This window comes from Balaenoptera acutorostrata, chromosome 5, assembly GCF_949987535.1.
Source record: "Balaenoptera acutorostrata chromosome 5, mBalAcu1.1, whole genome shotgun sequence".
Taxonomy (NCBI): Eukaryota; Metazoa; Chordata; class Mammalia; order Artiodactyla; family Balaenopteridae; genus Balaenoptera; species Balaenoptera acutorostrata.
The window spans coordinates 69,753,548-69,776,503 of record NC_080068.1 but is presented as its reverse complement, the minus strand read 5'-3'; the positions used below and the strand labels follow the sequence as shown (position 1 = coordinate 69,776,503).

Here is a 22,956-nt window from a genome sequence, read left to right as displayed (position 1 = left end):
TGTCTATTAAAGAGCAAAAGATCTTCCAACTATCCTACAGTGAACAAGTATATGGCTGTCATCAGGGAAGAAAGTCCGATTATAAATATTTTAAGGAACACATAAATATGAATGGAGCTCTAAAATTCATCCAGATGACAATCTCTGCCCTTCTAATTCTTATATGCAAAGAATTATATATAATTACACAGCCATGCATGACAGGCACAATTACTGCTACTCGAGTGTTGAGGGGCAATTGCATGGTGAAAGCAGCTTGAGCTCTAAGAATTCCCTTAGTCCACAGTTGTTCTGATGCTGTTTTTTAAAACATTAGTGAAAATTCCAGACAATTATTTTTAGGCATACAAATACCTACTCTTGAAGCAATTATTCTGGTGCCAATGACATCTTTATCCATTTACAGGCAAAATACAAAACCCAAGAGGGAGAAGATAAGATGTATTTTTTAAATATAAAGAAATAAAACTGGTTTATTAGTGAATGTTCTCATGGTGGACGTACCTAGCTTTTGTACGTCAGTATCCCTTCCTCTGTGGAATTACTCCAGACCCTATGTTAAATGGCAGTGCTGGACTGTCGATCACAGCCCACCGCCCATTTCTCCAAATCCCTGCCCCGACCTCCCTCCTGCTCACTCCCAACACAGCTATGAACACAGGACTCAGCTTGGCCAAAGGGAGCCCCATTCCCCTGGCAACAGTGAGTGGAACAGTAACAGTGACAGTCAGCTTCGTTTCCTAGGATTGATCTACAACCCCTGGAAGAAAAAAAGCTCTCTCTTTTCCTGAGTTCCTATTCTGGAATGACATAAGCCAGGAATGTCTGGGAGGGAGAGAGGTCACACAGAGGCAGCTGTGATAGAAAAGAATGAGGTCAATACTTAGAAGGATGAAAAGCTTAAAAGATGCAGAGTCCCAATCACACTGTTGGAGCCCCTGCCCGAAAATTCCTAAATATAGCTCTGTCACCAGACTTGCCATATAAGCAAATATGAACGGCAAATACCAACTAGGAAGACATGCTAGCAAAATATATGACTAAGTATTAATAAACTTAGTAATACAAATGCTCTGATTTAAAATCATTAAGAATAAAATTAATAATCAGTAGGAAAAAAGGAAAAGACCACGAGCAGGCAATTCACAAAAGATGAAAACAAATGGCAAGTATCTGCTTTTCATCAATATTCAATAAAATTGTATGTGGCTTCTTCTACACTGTTCGTGACATTTCCAAATTTTCTACAAGGAGAACGTATGACTGTAATAGTAGAGGAAAAACCTTAAAGATATTAAAATATAAAATTAAATTTAAGAATGTTATCCTGGTATCAGCAGGCAGGATAAATGGGTGGGCAGGCGTGGAGTCAGGGATTTTAGAGGGAAGGCCATGGGAGAGCACGGAGCATTTTTGGAGAGCTGTAAACAGCATCCCAAAGGAAACAGAGCTGGGCTGCTCTCTAGGAGCTGAGGTTGAGTCAGTGACTCCATTGCTTCCCTTCTGAGATGACAGTGATCACATGAAAAAGATAGAATGGTATTGAGGAGGAGCTGATTTAGAGGTAGGGAAGGGAGTACATTGATTCCAATAAAAATAAAAAGCAAAAGAAGCTAGAACCATAGAATGGTAGTGAAAGAAGAGACCTTAGATTCACCTAATAAAACTCTCATTTTATGATGAGGATCCTGAGTCCAAAGGAAGCTAAGTGACTTACTTTCAGGTTACACACCTATGGGCATATTTAGGAATAAACATCAGGCCCCTTCCCCTCTGTGCTCTTTTCAACCATACCGCCCAATCACTCCTATCTGAGCCAGAGCTATGTGTTTAAGAAAATTACCCTGTATTCCATGCATTCCATTTGTTCTCTTTCATGACTGAGAAATTTATAGTCTAATGTGCAGTTAATAAGAATCAGCAAGTATTAATCTCTCTGTCACACACACAATTATTACTATTGGCATCATGTGCAGACATAAAAATTAACGATATGGACAGTCTGTCTCGTGCATTTGTGCATCTATAAATACCACTGCAAGAAGATACGTTCCAGTGTCTTAGTTAAGAATGACTGTTTTTATGAGCTGGTATGGAAAAATTAAGTACTTGAGAAAGTAATTCGTAGTGATCTCTTAATATTTTTGCAAAATTACATAACTGGCTAGCTACCTTGATAGGCAGCTCTAAATATTTTTATACACAGCTTGTGATATATTTTAAATATGAACTAAACATTGTAATCTTCACTTGATATAGCCGTTTTGTAATATGTGCTGTGGTTAACTATTTTAATATGTTGGACAGTAAAACTAAATGTAACAGTTCCAACATTTCTCATGGGAGTGATTTAGGGCAGACATATGTTTTTCATTAAGACTTTCCAGCAGAAATCTTAGAAATCAAGAGGAAAAATAGACCCTATTATATCAAACAGTGTTACAAACCATAATAGAAAACAACAGTCTTTAAAGCTTTTGTTTTGTTTTGTTTTGGCAGCCCTGAAACAAGAAATCTGAAACACTAGAAATGAAGGTATATACCTTAATGAAAAGTCTAATACTGGAATGCCACAATAACTGAGAACCCATAAACTAGAACCAAGAGGTGAGGCAGAATCTTTTCTGAAATGAATTTTCCCCTACATCCTGAAGTCCTCTTTCAGCTGAGTGAGTGGATTCTGCAGTCATGGTTTTGTACACTGTCACCTACTGTAATGAACTGAAGTTTTCATTCAAGTGTGGGTAACATGAAGGGTGGCAATGAACTTTTAGGATCACCCTTCTAGTTACCACAGCAACAGCCTTTGTCATTGGCAGTCCTCAAGGTCCAAGGAACAACTTTTCAAGGGAAAGATTTCTGAAATCTTGAAAACTATTTTTCAATTGAAATAGTGCCCGTAGGAGCAGAAATCTGCAGAAATGCATATTTGATGAATTACTGAGGGAAAGCTGTGAGAGGAGGAAAGAATGCAGAGGTGACAGAGTAAAGGAAGCACAGGAGGAGAAATTCTCATTAGCTCCTCATCTTTTACATTTCTCTGTTGGGAAGTACTTTGTATTTTACAAAGAAGACTGACTTTCTACAAGGCTGGGAAAGTACTTGACCAATGATGAAAAATGCTTTGTTTGAAAGACATACCTCTACTAACGTAATAAACAAAACGTCTATGCCTTGTGTTGATGGAGATGAAAGTTTTCATAATAAAGTGGCAGCCATAAATAGCAATAATAATTTTATATGGTCTATGTTTACCTGAACTTTTTCAAAAGAGGAAAGCTGTCAAAAATAAATCATTGCAAATAGACTTGTACTCTTGGTTGTAGAATGTGGCTTTGTCTTACCAAGGAGATAAGAGTAGATATATATGCTTTCCACTGGAAAGTAGACCTGAAAGTACCATAAGCTGCCTTCCACAAGCCATTGAAAACGAATTCTCAGCTCCTTCTCATCGAAGTCCTCTGTTAGATTTTCACAGGAATGCAAGTGGATATTGGTTGAGAGCTCACTAGACTATTCTTACCTTCAGTGTCCCTAAGAACAGTGCTTTCCAAACTGGACCTGCCTTTCCTCATTTATTATCCATGGTTGATCTTAAACAGGGCAAAAGAAAAGTGGGAAGGAATAGAGAAGAAAAAACTCAGGAAACAAGATCCCTTAAAATCAAAACTTTAAAAAAGTTGAAGATGATTTTAAAAATCATGGTGCATCATGAAGGTAATTTATACATTTTATCCCAATCAATGTGAAGTTCAGATTATTCCAGTTAGAATAACAGGAATCCTCCCATTATTTTATGCCAAAGTTTTGGGAATTACATAGCAAAGGAAGCACAACTATGGATCTAGCTAGAAAAATACCATCTTCCCAGAATTTCAGGAGAACTTACGCACCATCCCTTCCACAGAACTGACTTTTCACACCGTAATATTTTAAAGTCCTAAAATGTCTTAGTAAAATTCCTACTGACACAAGTCTCAGTGTCAGTTCCCTGTGCTGGGAAGCTCTTCTCATGGGGGTGAGTCAGACTTGCTGGCTGGCTTTATTTTCCTGAGTTGTCTTCCTAATATTAAACCCAAAATTGCTTCCCAGCATTTTCCATCCAATAGACAGAGTTCTGTGGGAAGTCTACTTCCACTTAGATGGTATCTTTACAGAATCTATTTGGAAGGAAAACCTATGCTACTTCACTGGTAAACTCATGCCAGATTAAAATGTAAACAAATGTGATTTTTTTTTCTTTTAGTTAAAAGAAGTCAAAAAAGGAGGTCACTAGGTCCTTTCCTTTGCTTTCTGACTGACCTGTAGTGTCTAATTTCATCTGCCTAGAGATCTTTCAGATTTCTAGTAAGTATTAGTTAGAGATTTAAACGCTTTTCTCTGTAATCAATACCTGAGGCAGTACCTAGTATAAAGATTGCAACCTGTATGCTGGGTTGTATACTAGATACTAAACTCTAGTATAAAGATGGCAACCTGGAAGCCTACAAGCTGAATTCTGCCCTTCAACAAGATCTCTTTGACTCATGCAGTGTTTTAGAAAATGAGCCAACTTTTTAAATTTGGTTAATTAAGAATATTTAAAAAAACCCTCAGATTCCTGATTTCTTGAGAGATTGGCAATATTAGACTCATGCTCTCCTAGAAACAATTAGAGGATCTCCAGTTTGACACAGTCATCACCACTCCCTATTGCCCCCTTTATTAAGACCGACTATCTTTTGCTAATTATCACTGTACTTTCACTGTTGTTTTTCCAAAACCTAACCTACTTTACTTATTTATATTAGTTGCTGGTCCCTGTAAGCATTTGAGTTTGAGACTCCTATTGCAACTCATGATTTCAAACATTTTTAAAGTATGGAGATATCTTATAATTATGTTTTTGGTATCTGTTACCTAAAAGATACAAAGGAAAAATTCTATAGCTTCAGCAATACCTTTCAATGAATTTGTATTTTATAAATTACAATTATATCTACAAATATTTGTATATTTATATGTGAAGAGTAATACTGAGTATATGCATGAAGCACAAAGCACACACAGAGGAGTGAACCTTTTGTTCTAACTCCTAGATTTTCCCAGGGATCCATGAGACAAAGGTTGGGAATCACTGGTCTAGTAAAAAGAATTCTGGACTGGGAATCAGGAAACACAGTCTCTAGTTCCATCCTTGCACTGGATAGGCTATTGGTTGGTGACCTGAGGCAAATTAGTCAACCTTTTGGGGCACTGATTTTCTCCTGTGCAAAATGAATAAACTGGATAATTGTTGAGAACCTTTCCATTCATAAAACATAATAATATATGCCTTATGAGTCTTTATACCTATTACAAAAACCCAGGCAACTGGGACCTCCCCAAAGTGTACCTGGGTTTTACCTAAAGACAAAAGGTTTATTAGGGAGGGAACTGCCATGGAAAAAATGGAAACACAGGGAAAACTGCAACTCTACTATTTCCAAGTTTATATATAATTTTATATTCTCCGTTCCAAACCATGTTTGAAAAACTAGCAGTATATTTATGAGTAAACTGTCTTAAAGACAACTCAGCATTATAGATATATTTCATTTGAGCTCAGATATTTGGGGTATAATTTTTTAGGCATATAAGTTTATGGGCTCAAACATACATATTCTTTTCAGATCAAAGGCGACACTGTTTACAAAAGCACTTTGAACACTATAGTATTATCTAGGATTATCAGATATTATAATGCTGTTATTACCTGATAGTCCCACCTGACTCCAAATCCTGTGCTCAGAGCCTTTACTCCACCACTGCCGCCTCCAGAGTTTCTATGCTTAGAGAGAATAATGCCAGATACATAGACATGTTCAATGAATACTGATAAGTTTAAAATATTTGTGCTATAAGTCCATGATACTAGCACACAATAGTGTGTTTTTTCAGTATATATTGTAAAAGAAAACTAATACTATAAATGCACCCGGGGCATCACTCCATCTCACAGTATATTATATTGCCTTAGAATTTCCTCTGTCAGGGAAGCCTATAATAATAACTTCAGCAAATTCAAGTTTCTTACGTAATGCCCATTCTCACCTTCTTTCTTTTAACAGAACCCTGACTTTGTTCATGACAAATATGTGCCCAGTTAAAAATATTCATCAGATTCTCTGGTAGCCAGAGGTGGTCATGAAACCCAGTTCTAGGCAACGATTACAAGTCTTCTGGGTAGGACTTCCAGAAAGCTATGGTTCCCCTAATATAAAAAAGGGCAGACACCACTAGTATATTCCTTTTACTTTAATCCTTCCTCCCTCCTTGCCTAAAGCAGGGACACAATACATGGAAGAGGAGTGTCCACCTCATGACCATGATGATGAAATATACCGACAGGAAAAAAAGGAAGAAAGGGAGGAAGGAAGGAAGCCAAAAGGAGTGTGAGTTCTGCTGCCAGTCTCTGAACTTCCTGCTGAGAAAAAAATAAATCCTTATTTATTTTTATTTATTATTTAAGCTAATCTTGTAAATTTTCCATTACATATATCCAGGTACAATCCTAATATAATAATACAGAAATTGATAATCCCAAATTATCAACAAGAAGTAAAATAAGAATCTAATAAATATAAATTACAGTTTCTGTGGTATTATCATGCCTCTCTCTTGAACCATAGAGCTTTTAGATATTTTGAATCTTTCATTCCCTAGCATTACACTGAACCTAACTAAATAGATCTAGCTCTTATTGACCTGATCTTTAAAGACACTATAAAAATTCAGGGACATAAATTAATGAGTAATATAAAAACTGTTTACCAAAAAAATTGTTTTCCAAGAGTTTTGGGTGTCAAAAACCATATGCAAGTTTTGTTTTTCTTTGCTTCCTGATTCCAGAGCCTTCTGACCAACATACCTTAGAGCACTGATTTGCCCTTAATAGTTTATCGGTGTGCCAAGCTGCTGCTTCGGTTCACAGGTCTGGCGGGTAGGGCCTGGAGTGATCAAGCCCCTGCTGCTGCTGGCCCCCGACCACACCAGCCTGTCCACTTACCTCGGTAGACTCTGCAAACATTCTTACTGCCTGTGTGCAAAACCGTGTGAAAAAGGCTGGGAAGCACTGCCCTACATGACAGCTAGATGCCATCAAAATAATAACAGCAATGAAAAAAAAAATTACCTATTACAATGCTACATGGATCAAAAATTAGCTCACACACATCACATCATTTTATTCTCAGCAAAGTCATGAGTGGTCAATAGGGCGCTTATATTTATTATCAAGGTTCAGAGATGGTAATGCGCCCACTAACACACACTGCTAGGAAATGACAGAGCCATGACTTTTGAATCAAGGATTTCTGCTCTAAGCCTCCGCTCTTTCTGACATAGCTCCCTGTATGATGACAGTCCACATTTGCACAGATCTTTGAAATGAGTGTTTTGATTTCATACTCTGAAGAAAGTTCAAATGGTTTTCCTTTGTTTTCTTTTGTGACTGCCATGCAAATCTAACATATATGGAAACTGATACTCTCTTTGAACTTAGCAAGACTGAGAAAGCACAACACTAAATGACACACTTAGGCCGTACCAATTTTCTTTTTACAACTCCCATCCTTGACACCCTGAGAGCCAACCCTTGTTATTTTGTGTGAGTAGAAAAGAGAGTTTTTGCCCACCACTCTCCTCAAGAGTATCTATTAAAAAGAAAATAATACGCTGCCATTGACCATGCTTAAGTTTTGCTTTGTTTTGCCGAACACAATTTCTCATTGCCCTTTCCATAAAAGGGAAGAATAGAGAGAAATGAAAGAAACTATCAAAAGTAAATTACACTTTTAACATATAAAAGGAAATATGAATTTTAAATATAGGGTAATTATTGTCGAGAGGTATTATTGAAATAAAAGGAATTTAAGTTTGCTACTACTGTTTTAGAAAGCTAGACAACCAATAGATTTCAGTGACTAGATATAATATTTTAATTTCTTTATAGCAATGGAGAAACAAAGAGGATACATGCACCAAAACAGGAAGGTACGAGGAAACTCCTATAAGGAGCTATTATAGACAGATTCAAAAGCACAAGTAATATCTATAATATTAACCAAATATTAATTCACTATTCAGAAAGTGAGCATGCATGGCATAAAACAATAAGTTTAAGCCAGCAAAAGTTACAGAATACAATATGCAGTGGTTATGGAAGTGAGCCTGTGGCAGGTTTAGAATTTCATGTTTAAAGACATGGGCTCCAGATCCAGAACACCTAGGTTCAAATCCTAGTTCTATCACTTAGCAGTTGAGTGATGATAACATGCTTAATTTTTAGTACAGAAGAAGTATTGATTTCTTGATTCTATCAACAGTTAAGATTAGTAAAATTACAGCATTATATAAAAAGTAGAATTCTTATCTTGATTGCTTGTTTTCAATGGTACTTTTAAACTAAATCTCATCAACCACAAAATGTCCACAAGACATAGAGTAATTTCTGCCACCCAGTAGCAAGTAAGCTGAGATTATAAACTGGAATAACATAAATGCAACACTGTGGGCAAGTTCATGGTAAAAGCCAAACTCACCTAGTTCCATGAAAGGCTAAGCACATTTGGAAGACAATTCAATTCTTCCAGTACATACTGCGTATTCCATCCTATTCTACAAGACTGAGTCACCACTGCCTCAACACTATCCTATTACTCCTTATCCTGAGATGTAGATTAAACATTCTCTTCAGCAGCTAACTGTAAACATAAACCCTACTTCTCAGGACACATGACTTTTCAACATACTTAATAAGGGGCATGTCTATACTGGCCAAGTAAAAATCTACCTTCAGAAATCAAGTCCTTTTGGTGTCCACAAGGTTTGATCAATGCATGTGTGTTCCACTGGCAAGTTGACTTATGTCAAGTCTAAGTAGCACATCTTATCCACCCTGTTTGAACTGTACATCCAAAGCTAATCTAGGGAATTCTTCACAGAATTAGAACAAAAAATTTTACAATTTGTATGGAAACACAAAAGACCCCAAATAGCCAAAGCAATCTTGAGAAAGAAAAACAGAGCTGGAGGAATCAAGCTCCTGGACTTCAGACTATACTACAAAGCTACAGTAATCAAGACAGTATGGTACTGGCACAAAAACAGAAATACACATCAATGGTACAGGATAGAAAGCCCAGAGACAAACCCACACACATATGGTCACCTAATTTATGGCAAAGGAGGCAAGAACATACAATGGAGAAAAGACAGCCTCTTCAATAAGTGGTGCTGGGAAAACTAGACAGCTACATGCAAAAAATGAAATCAGAACACTCCCTAACACCATACACAAAAATAAGCTCCAAACGGATTAAAGGCCTAAATGTAAGACCGGACACTATAAAACTTTGAGAGGAAAACATAGGAAAAACACTCTTTGACATAAACCACAGCAAGATCTTTTTTGACCCACCTCCTAGAGTAATGAAAATAAAAACAAAAAATAAACAAATGGAACCTAATGAAACTTAAGAGCTTTTGCACAGCAAAGGAAACCATAAACAAGATGAAAAGACAACCCTCAGAGTGGGAGAAAATATTTGCAAACGAAGCAACTGACAAAGGATTAATCTCCAAAATATACAAACAGCTCATGGAGCTCAATATCAAAAAAACAAACAACCCAATTAAAAACTGGGCAGAAGACCTAAATAGACATTTCACCAAAGAAGACATGCAGATGGCCAAGAGGCATGTGAAAAGATGTTCAACATCACTAATTATTAGAGAAATGCAAATCAAAACTACAATGAGGTATCACCTCAAACTGGTCAGAATGGCCATTATCAAAAAATCTAGAAACAATAAATGCTGGAGAGAGTGTGGTGAAAAGGGAACCCTCCTGCACTGTTGATGGGAATGTAAATTGATACAGCCACTATGGAGAACAGTATGGAGGTTCCTTAAAAAACTAAAAATAGAACTGCCATATGACCCAGCAATCCCACCATTGGGTATATACCCTGAGAAAACCATAATTCAAAAAGAGACATGTACCACAATGTTCACAGTAGCACTATTTACAATAGCCAGGACATGGAAGCAACCTAAATGTCCATCGACAGATGAATGGATAAAGAAGATGTGGCACATATATACAATGGAATATTACTCAGCCATAAAAAGAAAGGAAATTGAGTTATTTGTAGTGAGGTGGATGGACCTAGAGTCTGTCATACAGAGTGAAGTCAGAAAGAGAAAAACAAATACTGTATACTAATGCATATATATGGAGTTAAAAAAAAATGGTACTGATGAACCTACTGTCAGGGCAGGAATAAAGATACAGACACAGAGAATGGACTTGAGGACACGAGAGGTGGGGTGGGAAGCTGGGGCGAAGTGAGAGTAGCATCGACATATATATACTACCAAATGTAAAACAGATAGCTAGTGGGAAGCAGCAGCATACAACAGGGAGATCAGCTCAGTGCTTTGCGACAACCTAGAGGGGTGGGATAGGGAGGGTGGGAGGGAGACGCAAGAGGGAGGGGATACGGGGATATATGTATGCATATGGCTGATTCACTTTGCTGTACAACAGAAACTAACACAGCATTGTGAAGCAATTATACTCCAGTAAAGATGTATAAAAAATAAATTTTTAAAAAAACAAAGCTAATCTAGGTAGGAATGTATACTTTGTATTATAAAATAAGATGTCTCCAAAATTTAAAGATACACTAAAATTTCCACAAATTCTTATTTTTTTTTACCTTCAACTGCTAACTTTACAAATTTTCCTAATATAAACACGAATGTACAGAAGTGTTTTTAAACATGAAATCACATTTAAAAGCAAGAAAATGCACTATCCTGAGCAATCATAAAATAGAGAAACCAATAAAGAATGAAATTCTGGGTCAATAAACACCTTGAGCGAATATCGAATGAACACTGACTGCCTGACCTCAATTCTCAAAATAATACAGTAACACACTAACGCTGCAGAAAGCTATCCAAACACCCTTGTTAAAACACACCATCTTTGTTGTCTGTTTCTGGAATTATGTGTGTTAAGAATAACTTCCAATTATACTCTCCTAGCGTTCAAATTGACTTTGAATCAAATCACTGTTCTAAGCTCTATATAAACCATATTAAGCCTTTCTAAGTCAATATTCATTTATAGCCAAACACACACATGGAATCACACTCAGTGCTGTACCTTAATGAAATGGGAACAACTCCCACAAGTTTTCCTTATGTAGATTTTAAGTTGGCAAGCAGGTTCTGTACTGGGCAAGGAAACGTTTCATTTCTGTGGGAAGTTCATTCAGTTTCCATCTTGTCAGGGTTTCATTTTCCATGACCAGACACAGGAAAGGTCAGCAGTGGGCACAAAGGAAAGCACACATGCACGGGATGCTCAGGTGGACAGAGACACAGCCTGCTTCTGAGAAAGCTGGGTGCTCCCCCCAGGGAGGCAGGACAGGGGACAGGAGGAAAAGTCAGATGATATGTAACCTCCCTCAGTTAAGCCTTCCCCAGTGGAGAGGTCTACATGCCCCACACACACATATCCATGAATGAATGGCAACCTGGTATGTTTTTAAAGTATTTACATTTTACATGTAAGTTTTAATAACTTCTCACTCTCAAACAGGCCCAGGCTCAATCCACACTACTAGCAATAAGCTTTACACAAAATATAAAGAATATTGAATTTGATATGAAACAACACAAATAAATATCTCCGTAAGTTATATCACAGTTCTTACTAGAAGTGAAAATGGTTAGATTTTAGGATATTTAATTATGTATTTCCCCCAAATCAACAGCCTACTTTACTGGGATGTTTGGGGATTATTTTGGATACTACCAATTAGTTCAGATTCAAGATGAAATATGAGAAGTCAAAATATGAAACTATTCTTGAAAATGGCAATTTTCATCCTATAACATTGTACAACATCTTAGGGAAACAGGTTTTTTGTTTTTGTTGTTTAAGTTTGAAATGACAATCTCAAAGAGAATATGTCAACAGAAATCCTTTGAATAGGATGGATGCACATCATTTTATTTTTCCTTAAAGATATTACACCCTGTGAGTATTTTGCTATTTTAACAAGGCTTAGGCTCTAAGAATATGAATACTGACAAGCAACTAGAAGGCCACTTCACTACCACAACTGAAAAAAAAAAAAAAAAAAAAAACCTACAACAAAAACCTCTAATCCTAAAGGCTGGCTAGCATTCATCAGGCCTTATGAAATTCTGAACAACTCCAATGAAGATGGTTACATTCTATTTCCAAATGCCTTTATTTTTAAATCTGTTTTCTGTATCGGTGATGTTTATGTCCTCTATTTTTGTTAAACACTCACCTGTGATTTTTTGCAGCAAAGGTGACAATTCAGACTCCTCACAAAAGACTTGAGCCAATGCTTTCTTCACTTTTTCTTCACCTTCACCCAGGTCTTTGTCCACTGAGAACTCTCCACTGACAGAATAAATATATATCAGGAGGACCAGCAGCTCTTCGGGGCTGTAGTCATCATTAGTCCTCTGGTTTGAAGGCTTAATCATGGGAAGCAGCTGATTTAACACAACAGACATTGTCGACTCCCCAATGCTCTGAAATAAAAGGGGGGAATAGGCACATATGTCAGTCTTGTACAAAGATGTAATTTATGCACTACATCAGCCCAAAGATAGCTTGCAAACAAGTCTGTGATGTTCACTGACTGGATTGCTTTTTATTTGTTTGTTTCTTGTCCTGGAGAGAATACTGCAGGAAATTTGGCATTAGAGCTGTTGTTTTGAAAGATCTAGTTCATAAAATGGCTAGTCAAGTTGCATACCCTTTTCTATTATCTTACATATTGCTTAAAGAAATAAGAGCCCATGTGTTTTAAAAATAAAAGTCTAAGTACTTCAGATGCTAGAAATTTTAAATAAAAATAATATATTTGTAACATAATATGATTAAAAATAAAAACATGCCAGCACTTATATGCTGACATTCCTTCAGAGGAATTACTTTGGATTTTATAGCATATTCTTTTAATATTCTTTAAGGTGGCAAATATTAGTCAGAATAGATTTTTTTTTTATAACAATGAAGTTATTTTCTGCTAAATCTGGTCAAACTGGGTAATGACACTTCAGGATATCTTTGCGTTAGTCTGAAGATAATTCACCTTAAAATTTAAAAAAAAATGTGCTTTTAGGTATTCCACCAATTTCCTGAGTGATATTTAGCAGAGAATTTCAAAATTCCTTTCATGTGATAACAGCATTGCATTACTGAGTTAGCTGCATAACTTCCAATGCACTATGCACATTTCTAGTACAAATTCTGAGGTTTTTGGTGAATAGATAAATCCCCATTTTAAACAATGTGATTTAATTCTACTTATAATCTAAAATAACCCTGTAAAATAAAACTCAACTATTTGTATTTATATTAAAATCAGGGGCCAAATGATCACGAGTTACAACTTTCACGTTATTCATTCAGAAGCATTCACTGAGCATCTACTATGTTCCAGGTACTACTCTGGGTCTGGGGAAGACAGCAGTGAACGAAACAAATCCCCTGCTATCATAGAGCTTAAATTCTAATGGGGGAAAACAGACAATTTAAAGCTAAGGAAGTAAAATATACAGTATTTTAAATGGGGGTAAGAGCTACGGAGAAAAATAAAGCAGGAATGAAAGATGGGACTTAAGGGTGTGTTTATGTCGGTAAATATGCACCATTTTATTTTTAAATTTTTTTAGACCATAGTGTTTTATTTATTTATTTATCTATTTATTTATTTTTGGCTGCGTTGGGTCTTCGTTGCTGCGCGCGGGCTTTCTCTAGTTGTGGTGAGCGGGCGCTACTCTTCCTTGCGGTGCGCGGGCTTCTCATTGCGGTGGCGTCTCTTGCTGCGGAGCACAGGCTCTAGGTGCATGGGCTTCAGTAGTTGCAGCACATGGGCTCAGTAGTTGTGGCTCGTGGGCTCTAGAACACAGGCTAAGTAGTCATGGCGCACGGGCTTCGTTGCTCTGCGGCATGTGGGATCTTCCCGGACCAGGGATCGAACCCGTGTCCCCTGCATTGGCAGGCAGATTCTTAACCATTGCGTCACCAGGGAAGTCCCTGCACTATTTAAAAGAGGAAAAGCCGTGTTAAGAAGGGAGTACTGGAATAAAGAAAGACCTATAGAAACTCTGTCTCTCTCTGAATGAAGTTGATGGCAAGCAGCTGAATGTGGTTCTGTATTGGGACGACTCCCCAAAATGAGCTTTTCAAGTCATTTCCACACCTGGGAAAATCTGGACATATCGTCTCAAGGTTAAGTTTCATAATTATATTTTTTGGTACACGAGAAACAGCTGTTACCATTTATTTCCACTAAAAATCTTGGATGTTCACAATGTACCAAACAAATATAAAATGGAATGACTAAAGTACAAATGCAAAAGAACAGAATGGAGATTTTACTGTTATGCGGTGACAAGACATGCTTTATCAAGTATAAACATACCCACTTCTCAAAGGAAATGGCTGAAAGGTTTGAAGGCATCCTAGGACTGTCCTATAGCCTCAGGAGTCTCTTGGGAGGAACTTTCAAGTGTTTGTTCTTTACTTTAAAAGCTGCCGGAAAGCAATTTAAAAGAAAGGAGCTGTGTGGCTGGCCTGTTAAAAGAAGGGCCATGGGGGCGGCAGCTTTCGCTTTTTATTTTTTACCCTATCACCAACTCCTTGGATGACATTAAACAGATTCTTTCATTGCTTTATATCCCATTTCTAAAAAGCAGGTGTATACATCAAGTATCTGTCCTATAGGAATCCTCTGATTCTCTCCCCAGAGCAAAAAGATTTTTTTTTTGCGATAGTTATAAAAAGTAAAACAGGGCAGGGTAATCATCATAGTCATTTAAGAAGATTCACTCACTAACATCTGGCCATCAGAGCATCATTTTCAAGTTATTGATCTGTCACTGGAGAGCAAAATCCCTCTTCAGTGACACCGCAGCGGACTTCCATTGGCTAGCTCGTACCTCTGCACACCAATTTCTAAAATTACACTTTAATCTGCTTAATGCATCCGAAGAAGTTAATAACTGAGCTGAATACAAAGCCAAGAATACTGATTAGTCTTAAAGAGGCATTAGATATTGTGGAAATAAAGAGATTCCGTTTCAAAAAGCCAGATTCCAATCTTGACTGTTCCACTAGCTAGTATTTTAACCTCTTTGGATCTCAGTAAACTTCTTAGGATGTCTTCATCTCTAAAATTACATGATCAGACTAGAGGGTGACTGAGTTCTTAAGTCATAGTTATGCTAAGATCTCCATTTTTACTTTCTTCTCCCCCTGCCTTAAAAAATTACCATTGGTGGTAGAAGGCAGTGAATCTCGCTGTTCGCTACACAGCAAAATATATCAATAAATACTTGAAAAAGAAAAGCCTAACTATAGAAAGAAATGTAGATGCAGAAATACTGTAGATATGTGTGTAACATGGGCTGATATACGTTCAGGTATTTCCAAACTCTGTCCACTGAGAAGATCTAGAAGTAGTTACATCCCAGTAGCAATGAGCACTCCAGTGGTCAGATCTTAGTTTCTAATATCATTCTCCAATAATAGGAACCAGAGATCCTTGGAGAAATGGTTGATTCTAGGGATGGGGCAGGGAAAATACAAGAAGAACCTGGAATATCTTGTAGTGCTAGAAAGTAAGGAAGTCCTTAGAAACAAACAAATGGGGGCATGTCAAAACGACACAAGAGACAACTGGGAGATCTCCCAGTGGTCAAAGCTGGAACGATTTGCACAAGAGAATAATTAAAGTAGTAGTAGTAATGGATTATAACCCAAAGTATAAAATAAACATGCATCACTCCACATTGGTATGAATAAGGGGTTGCATTAATTAATGTAGGAGAAGAGACAAATCTTCCTTAACAGAAGAATTCCAAATAACTTATCTACATAAGATACTTCTCCTCCTGGAGACAGAACTTAATCGCCCCACCTCTTAAGTGTGAGCTGAACATAGTGACTTGCTTCTAAAAAACTGTGTATGGAAAGGGGAGGGAGGAGTGACTTTACCTTAGTCAGATGATCAAGGTTAACATCACCAGTGATAAGTCACATTGATATCACGTGTCCCAAATATGATGTGATGAGAATCGCACTTTACTTTTGCACTATTCTTCTCCCAAGCCCATAACCCCATGACAAAAACATCAGATAAATCCTAATTGAGGGACATTCTACAAAATGCATGACCAGTACTCCCTCAAAACCGTCAAGGTCATGAAAAATAAGGAAAAAATGAAACACTATCACACACCAGATGAGACTAAGGAAACATAATGACTAAATGTAATGTGATATCCTGGATGGGATCCTGGAACAAAGGACATTAGAGAAAAACTAGTGAAATCAGACTGAAGTTTGGAGTTTATAATTAATAGTAATGTACCATGTTGGTTTCTTAGTTTTGACAAATGATTGAGGATACACAATAGTGTAAGATTTTAACAGTAGGGTGAGGGGTATACAGAAATTCTCTGTATTATCTTGGCAAGTTTTCTATAAATCTAAAGCTATTCTAAAATAAAACATTTATTGGAAAGGGAAGAAGAAGGGGAGGGGAGGAAGGGAAGACAGTAAGAGACAAAGCCACGTACATTTTGATCTCCTTTCTGTCAGACTGAAAATTCCAAGACAAATGATTTCAGCTCAGTGTGAGGAAGAACTCCTACAACCAGAGCCAAGGTAAGAGACTGACTCAGGAAGCAATGAACTTCCCATCAAAGCAAAGGGAAGCAGGGTGATCTGGCAAGGATGAAGCAGAGAGAATCCCATGCCACCTTGGCTTAGAAGGTGAACTAGACCTTCCTAGTGCTATCCATAAAAGCATGACTCCTGGGCTTCCCTGGTGGCGCAGTGGTTGAGAATCTGCCTGTCAATGCAGGGGACACGGGTTCGAGCCCTGGTCTGGGAAGATCCCACATGCCACGGAGCAACTAGACCCGTGAGCCACAACTACTGAGCCTGCGCGTCTGGAGCCTGTGCTCTGCAACAAGAGAGGCCGCGATGGTGAGAGGCCCGCGCACCGCGATGAAGAGTGGCCCCCGCTTGGCACAACTAGAGAAAGCCCTCGCACAGAAACGAAGACCCAACACAGCCAAAAATAATAAATAAATAAATAAAAATTAAAAAAAAAAAAAAAAAAAAAAAAAGCATGACTCCAGACTGGATGCATACTCATCTTCTGATCTTCTCTGTTCTTAGAATGAAACCTCAACAAGAAGGAAAGAAAACACCCTAGATGAAACTTCCTAGACTGAAACTTTTTTAAAGGTAAAAGAAAGAATCTGAGGTGGATTAAAAATGAGGAGATGGGAGTAAGATTTTATGCCTGGGTTTGAATTCTGGCTGTACCACTTACTAGCTGTATGACCTTGGGTAAGTCTCAGTTGTCTCATCTATATAAAATGGAAAGAGTATCACAAAGGCCTGAATATCAAGCAGTCCCAAGCCACAGGCATTTTCATAATACTGGGACGACTGCTTAAACTACTTTGTGGTTTAAAATAGAGTAACCCCACAATGGGACAGTCTTTGTAAGGACTCAAACATAAGGGGAGGGCCTCTTTTCTGAGGGCTAATTCTAAGGAAAGCACTTTCCCTTACATTTGAGGATACACAATAATAGTTTTTGTTTCATAAGGTTGTTCTAAAGATTTAATAATAGGAGTCACAAAGCACAGCGCCTGGTACATAGTCCCTGATAACCACTAACTATTACTATTGGGTTGGCCAAAAGGTTCGTTCGGTTTTTTCCACAAGATGGCTCTAGTAGCACTTAGTTGTCTTTAACTTCATTCGAAACAATTTTGTTAGACTGTATGTGACAGCTGTCATATCAGCACACATTTAAAAAAGACTTATCAAATTTGGTGAATTTTTGTGTAGCCATTTTGATATTGAAGATGGAAGAAAAAAGCAACATTTTCGGCACATTACGCTTTATTATTTCAGTAAAGGTAAAAACACAACTGAAACACAAAAAAAGATTTGTGCAGCATATGGAGAAGGTGCTGTGACTGATGGAACGTGTCAAAAGTGGTTTGCGAAGTTTTGTGCTGGAGATTTCTCGGTGGACAATGCTCCACAGTCGGGTAGACCAGTTGAAGTTGATAGCGATCAAATCGAGACATTCATTGAGAACAATCAACATTATACCACGCGGGAGATAGCCGACATACTCTAAATATCCAAGTCAAGCATTGAAAATCATTTGCACCAGCTTGGTTATGTTAATCGCCTTGATGTTTGGGTTCCACGTAAGTTCAGCACAGGAAACCTTGACCCTATTTCCGCATGCAATTCTCTACTTAAACATAACAAAAACGTTCCATTTTTAAAACAAATTGTGACGGGCGATGAAAAGTGGATACTGTACAATAATGCGGAATGGAAGAGATTGTGGGGCAAGCAAAATGAACCACCAGCAACCACACCAAAGGCCAGTCTTCATCCAAAGAAGGTGATGTTGTGTATATGGTGGGAATAGAAGGGAGTCCTCTATTATGAGTTCCTTCCCGAAAACCAAACGATTAATTCCAACAAGTACTGCTCCCAATTAGACCAACTGAAAGCAGCACTTGGTGAAAAGCGTCCAGAATTAGTCAAGAGAAAACTCATAATCTTCTGTCAGGATAACACAAGACCTCATGTTTCTTTGATGACCAGGCAAAAACTGTTACAGCTTGTCTGGGAAGTTCTGATTCATCCACCGTATCCACCAGACATTGAATCTTTGGATTTCCATTTATTTAGGTCTTTACAAATTCTCTTAATGGAAAAAATTTCAATTACCTGGGAGGCTGTAAAAGGCACCTGGAACAGTTCTTTGCTCAAAAAGATAAAAAGTTTTGGGAAGATGGAATTATGAAGTTGCCTGAAAAATGACAGAAGGTTGTGGAACAAAAGGGTGAATACGTTGTTAAATAAAGTTCTTGGTGAAAATGAAAAATGTGTCTTTTATTTTTACTTAAAAACCGAAGGCACTTTTTGACCAACCCAATACTACACAACTGCTACTACTACTATTGCCTACTACCCCACTGACTCCCTTCTTACCCAGCAGAAGTGATTAAGATGCTTGGTAAGAGAATGAAATACCTTCCAGGAATAAGAAGTTATTAGCAGTCTCAAAGGAGGCAGGAGCAGCCTACAAATACTGGATGTGTAATCACATCTTGGAACTTAACTGCAAAGTTAGTCAAAGGTTAAAGGCAATATAAACATTATTAAACACTGCCATTAAAAAAGCACACAGAGTAAACCACAACCAAAGGGGAAAAAAATGGCTTCTTTATAAAGTACCAGGGATTAAATTTCTCATTCATTTTGATATAAATGGGCTTACTAGTAGGAGGTGGAAGACTGGAGCTGTGTCTGGAATGACAAAAACTTTTTTTTTTTTTTTTTTAATTCTGCAGACTGGGGCTTCTGTTATTTTTGAATGAATCCCCAGTAACTCCATACAAAAGGCCCTCTGTAAAATGCATGTTGTCTTTAGAAAAGCCAACTTTGGGGCTGAATTAAGACAGCTCTGCCAAGTCAGAGTCAGTCTCTGTGCTGGCGACCTCTGCAGGCGTGAGGTGCAAATGGGCCCCGTGTAATGCGGCTGCGGAGCAGGCCGGTGGCTTCACACCTGCTCCTCTGGAATGCAGAGCCTGCGGACACGCAGGGGAACTCTAAGCCGCTCGAAAGGGCTGCTCTGCAGAGAACCCACCTCCACAATTCCTCCAAGCTTCCGCTCGGTTAGCGGGTGCGGGCTCAAGGGGTGCTGCCAGGGACTGCCTAAGGCCCTTCTGCCCCAAATATCACTTGTGTTAATGGCCTTTGCCATTCTTGCATTAATACTTGCCACAAGGCCTTAAATTCCCATAACTAAAGCCACTCTGCTTCTTTGGGGAATGGGGCTTACGTGCCTCAGGGAAAATGCAAAAATGTAACTTGCTGTGTATAAGGATAATTAATTGCTACTCTCATGCATTCATCAACAAATATTTATTGTGCACATACTATGTGCCAGACACAAGATTCAAGGAACTTACAGGAGAGTGGGGATAGGAGCAGTCATGATGATGCAGTAAATAAGTGCTTTAGTAGAGGTATTCATTTACTTTGGAAATAGAGCAGAGCAACACCTAAATCCTCAAAGAGGTGGTACCTCAACTGAGTCTTAAACAATCAACATCTAATATCAGGGAGGAGCAAAGCTCTGAGAAATGAGTGGTGGGATAGGATCCTTCGTTCCTTCCTTCAACAACTATTTAATGCACACTTACTAAGTGTGTGGTAGGCAGAATAACACCCCCTCAAAGAGACCTACACTCTTGTCCCCAGAACCATAAATATGTTATATGACCAAAGGGACTTTGCAGATGTGATTAAAGTTACAGAATTTGAGATGGGGAGATTATCCTGCATTATCTGGGTGGGCCCAATCTAGTCACATGGGTCCTTAAAGTAGAGAACCTTTCCTGGCTGTGGTCAGAGAGAGACGCAATGATGAAAGGTCAGAGAGAAGCACAGTGCGTATTTTAAAGATGGAGGAAGGGAGCCATGACCCAAGGAATGCAGGGGGCCTCTAGAAGCTGGAAAAGGCAAGGAAACAGATGTCCCCTTAGAGCCTCCAGAAAGGAATGCAGTGCTGCCGTCACCCTGATTTTAGTCCAGTGAGACCAGTGTTGGACTTTTGAGCTACACAATTATAATGTAGTAAATTTCTGTTGTTCTAACCCACTAAGTTTGTGGTGATTTGTTACAGCAGCAATAGAAAATTGATGGAAGTGGTTTATGTGAGATAGGGCATGTGAAGCTCTGCATCAGGCCCATAGCCCAGTCAGAGAACCTGGTAAAAAGTAGGGTTCCATAAATACCTGCCCAATGACTAAACAAACAAGCAAGAGCAAGCATGAATTGGTTCCTGGGTGGTACGTATTCCATCCGTGCCACTAGGGGACCAGTGAGTGCCTTCAGGGTTGTCAGAGAAAAGGAAGGCACAGAGACACACCAAATTTAAAATTTGCTACTTAATAATTTACTCCCTAATTGGCTATTTAAATTTGCCTAGAATTAGTCCAAAATCATGCAGTTGCATAAGCCAATATTTATCAGGCCCAGGATAATCATATAGGACAGTGAGTTTCAAAGTGTGAGCCACAGACCTGAGATCCCAGAGACCTTTTCAAGAGGTCCACAAGGTCAAAACTATTTTTATAAAAATATTAAGGCTTCCAACACCTGTTCTCCTCAAGATTGAGGACTATCAAAGAAAAGGGGGGATTGCAACTGAGCAGGAGGTCCCTCGGGTACAAATTCTTTCCACGTCCCCCATTTCTTGTTTGTAGGAAATAGGCTTCATTCAGCCTCCTTGACCTTCCCTGAGTTCCAAGGGGCAGGTTCAAAGAATTACTAATCAGGGAAGGGAGGGAATACAGAAACAAGGGAGAAGCAGTGAAGAAACAATAGTGCAGCCTTGGGTAAGGGTCCTGGTTCCTCCTCAAGGAATATACATAATATCTTTGAACTCTTCTGCAGAACTAAGGCCTCTGCCCAGGAGGAGGATGGTAACTTCAGGCTGAACACAAGACTCCTGGAGCACCACCCTGATACCTCCCCACCAACAAATCAGAAGAAAGTCACACACCCTGCAGCCCTCATCCCCAACTTGGCCTATAAAACCTTTTCCCCCAAAACCATCAGGGAGTTCAGGGTTTTTGAGCACAAGCCACCCATTCTCCTTGCTTGGCCCTGCAATAAACCTTCCTCTGCTCAAAAAAAAAAAGAAAGAAAGAAAAGAAAAAGAACAAAAAATACTAAGGTATTCTTTGCCTTGTTGACATTTGCACTAATAGTACAAAAATAATGGTGGGTAAAAGTACTGGTACCTTAACACAGATCAACAAGAGAGGCTCCAAACTGTGATAACATTGCATTCTTGAGCACTGTGCTATGTACTCACAGTTGGAATTTTTTAAAAAGCCAGTTTCACTTAAGAGCGCTCTCGATGAAGCAGTGAAAATTATTAATCTTACAAAATCTCAAAGCTTAAATAAATGTCTCTTTAATATTCTGTGTAACAAAATAGGAACTATGCATAAAGCGCTTGTGCTATATACTAAAGTACAATGGTTATTTTGAGGAAAAGAACTCGCGCAAGTATTTGAGTCATAAACTGAATTGTTCCTCTCATGCAATATCACTGTTACTTGAAAAAATTTCAGATAGAAAAATTATAATTAAAACTTGGGTATTTGGCAAACATTTTCTCAAAAATGAACAAAGTGAGCCTGTTTCTTCCAGGAAAACAACTGACATATTTATTGCCAATGATAAAATTCTGGCTTTTAAATTAAAATTCAATTTTTGGAAAACTTGTATCGGCCACTGCCAGATTCTCTATACTTAAAGACATTTCTGACGACATCTACGGCGACATTAAAAATGTGATTTTTTTTCTTTGAATTGCACAATGAAATGTGTCAACGTTTGGAAGATCTGCATACCTCAGTGAGCCAATGTTGTTCAAATGACCCATGCATGATGTAAGGAAATCAGGCATAGGCAAAAGATCCATGCAAAATGCAGGATAGACAAGTGGATTTTAATGTAAAAGAGTACAGAAAGCTCACTGATATGCTTTCCAATTCCACATTACAAATTACCTTTAAGAAATTACTACTTGTAGAGTCAAGGTATGGTATAAAACACAATATCTGCAAACATGAAAAGGCGATCAAAATATTCCTCCCTTTTCCAACTACGTATCTGCATGAGGCTGGATTTTCTTCAAATATTACTTCAACCAAAACAACATATGGCAGCATATTGAATGAGGAGGCAAACACAAGAACCCAGCTGTTTTCTCTTCAGGGAGACATTAAAGAGATTTGCAAAAA

General features: G+C 38.2%; 1 protein-coding gene across 4 annotated transcripts in view; it reads right to left on the bottom strand.

The window, feature by feature from the left end:
* SCFD2 (sec1 family domain containing 2) overlaps nt 1–22,956 on the bottom strand; it is a 409,841-nt gene that overhangs the window by 231,924 nt on the left and 154,961 nt on the right. For all 4 annotated transcript variants that reach the window (XM_007180800.3, XM_007180802.3, XM_057547228.1 and 1 more), the window contains exon 5: nt 12,354–12,603. In XM_007180800.3, the coding sequence (XP_007180862.2) occupies nt 12,354–12,603 (250 nt within the window). The remainder of the gene's footprint in view (nt 1–12,353; nt 12,604–22,956) is intronic.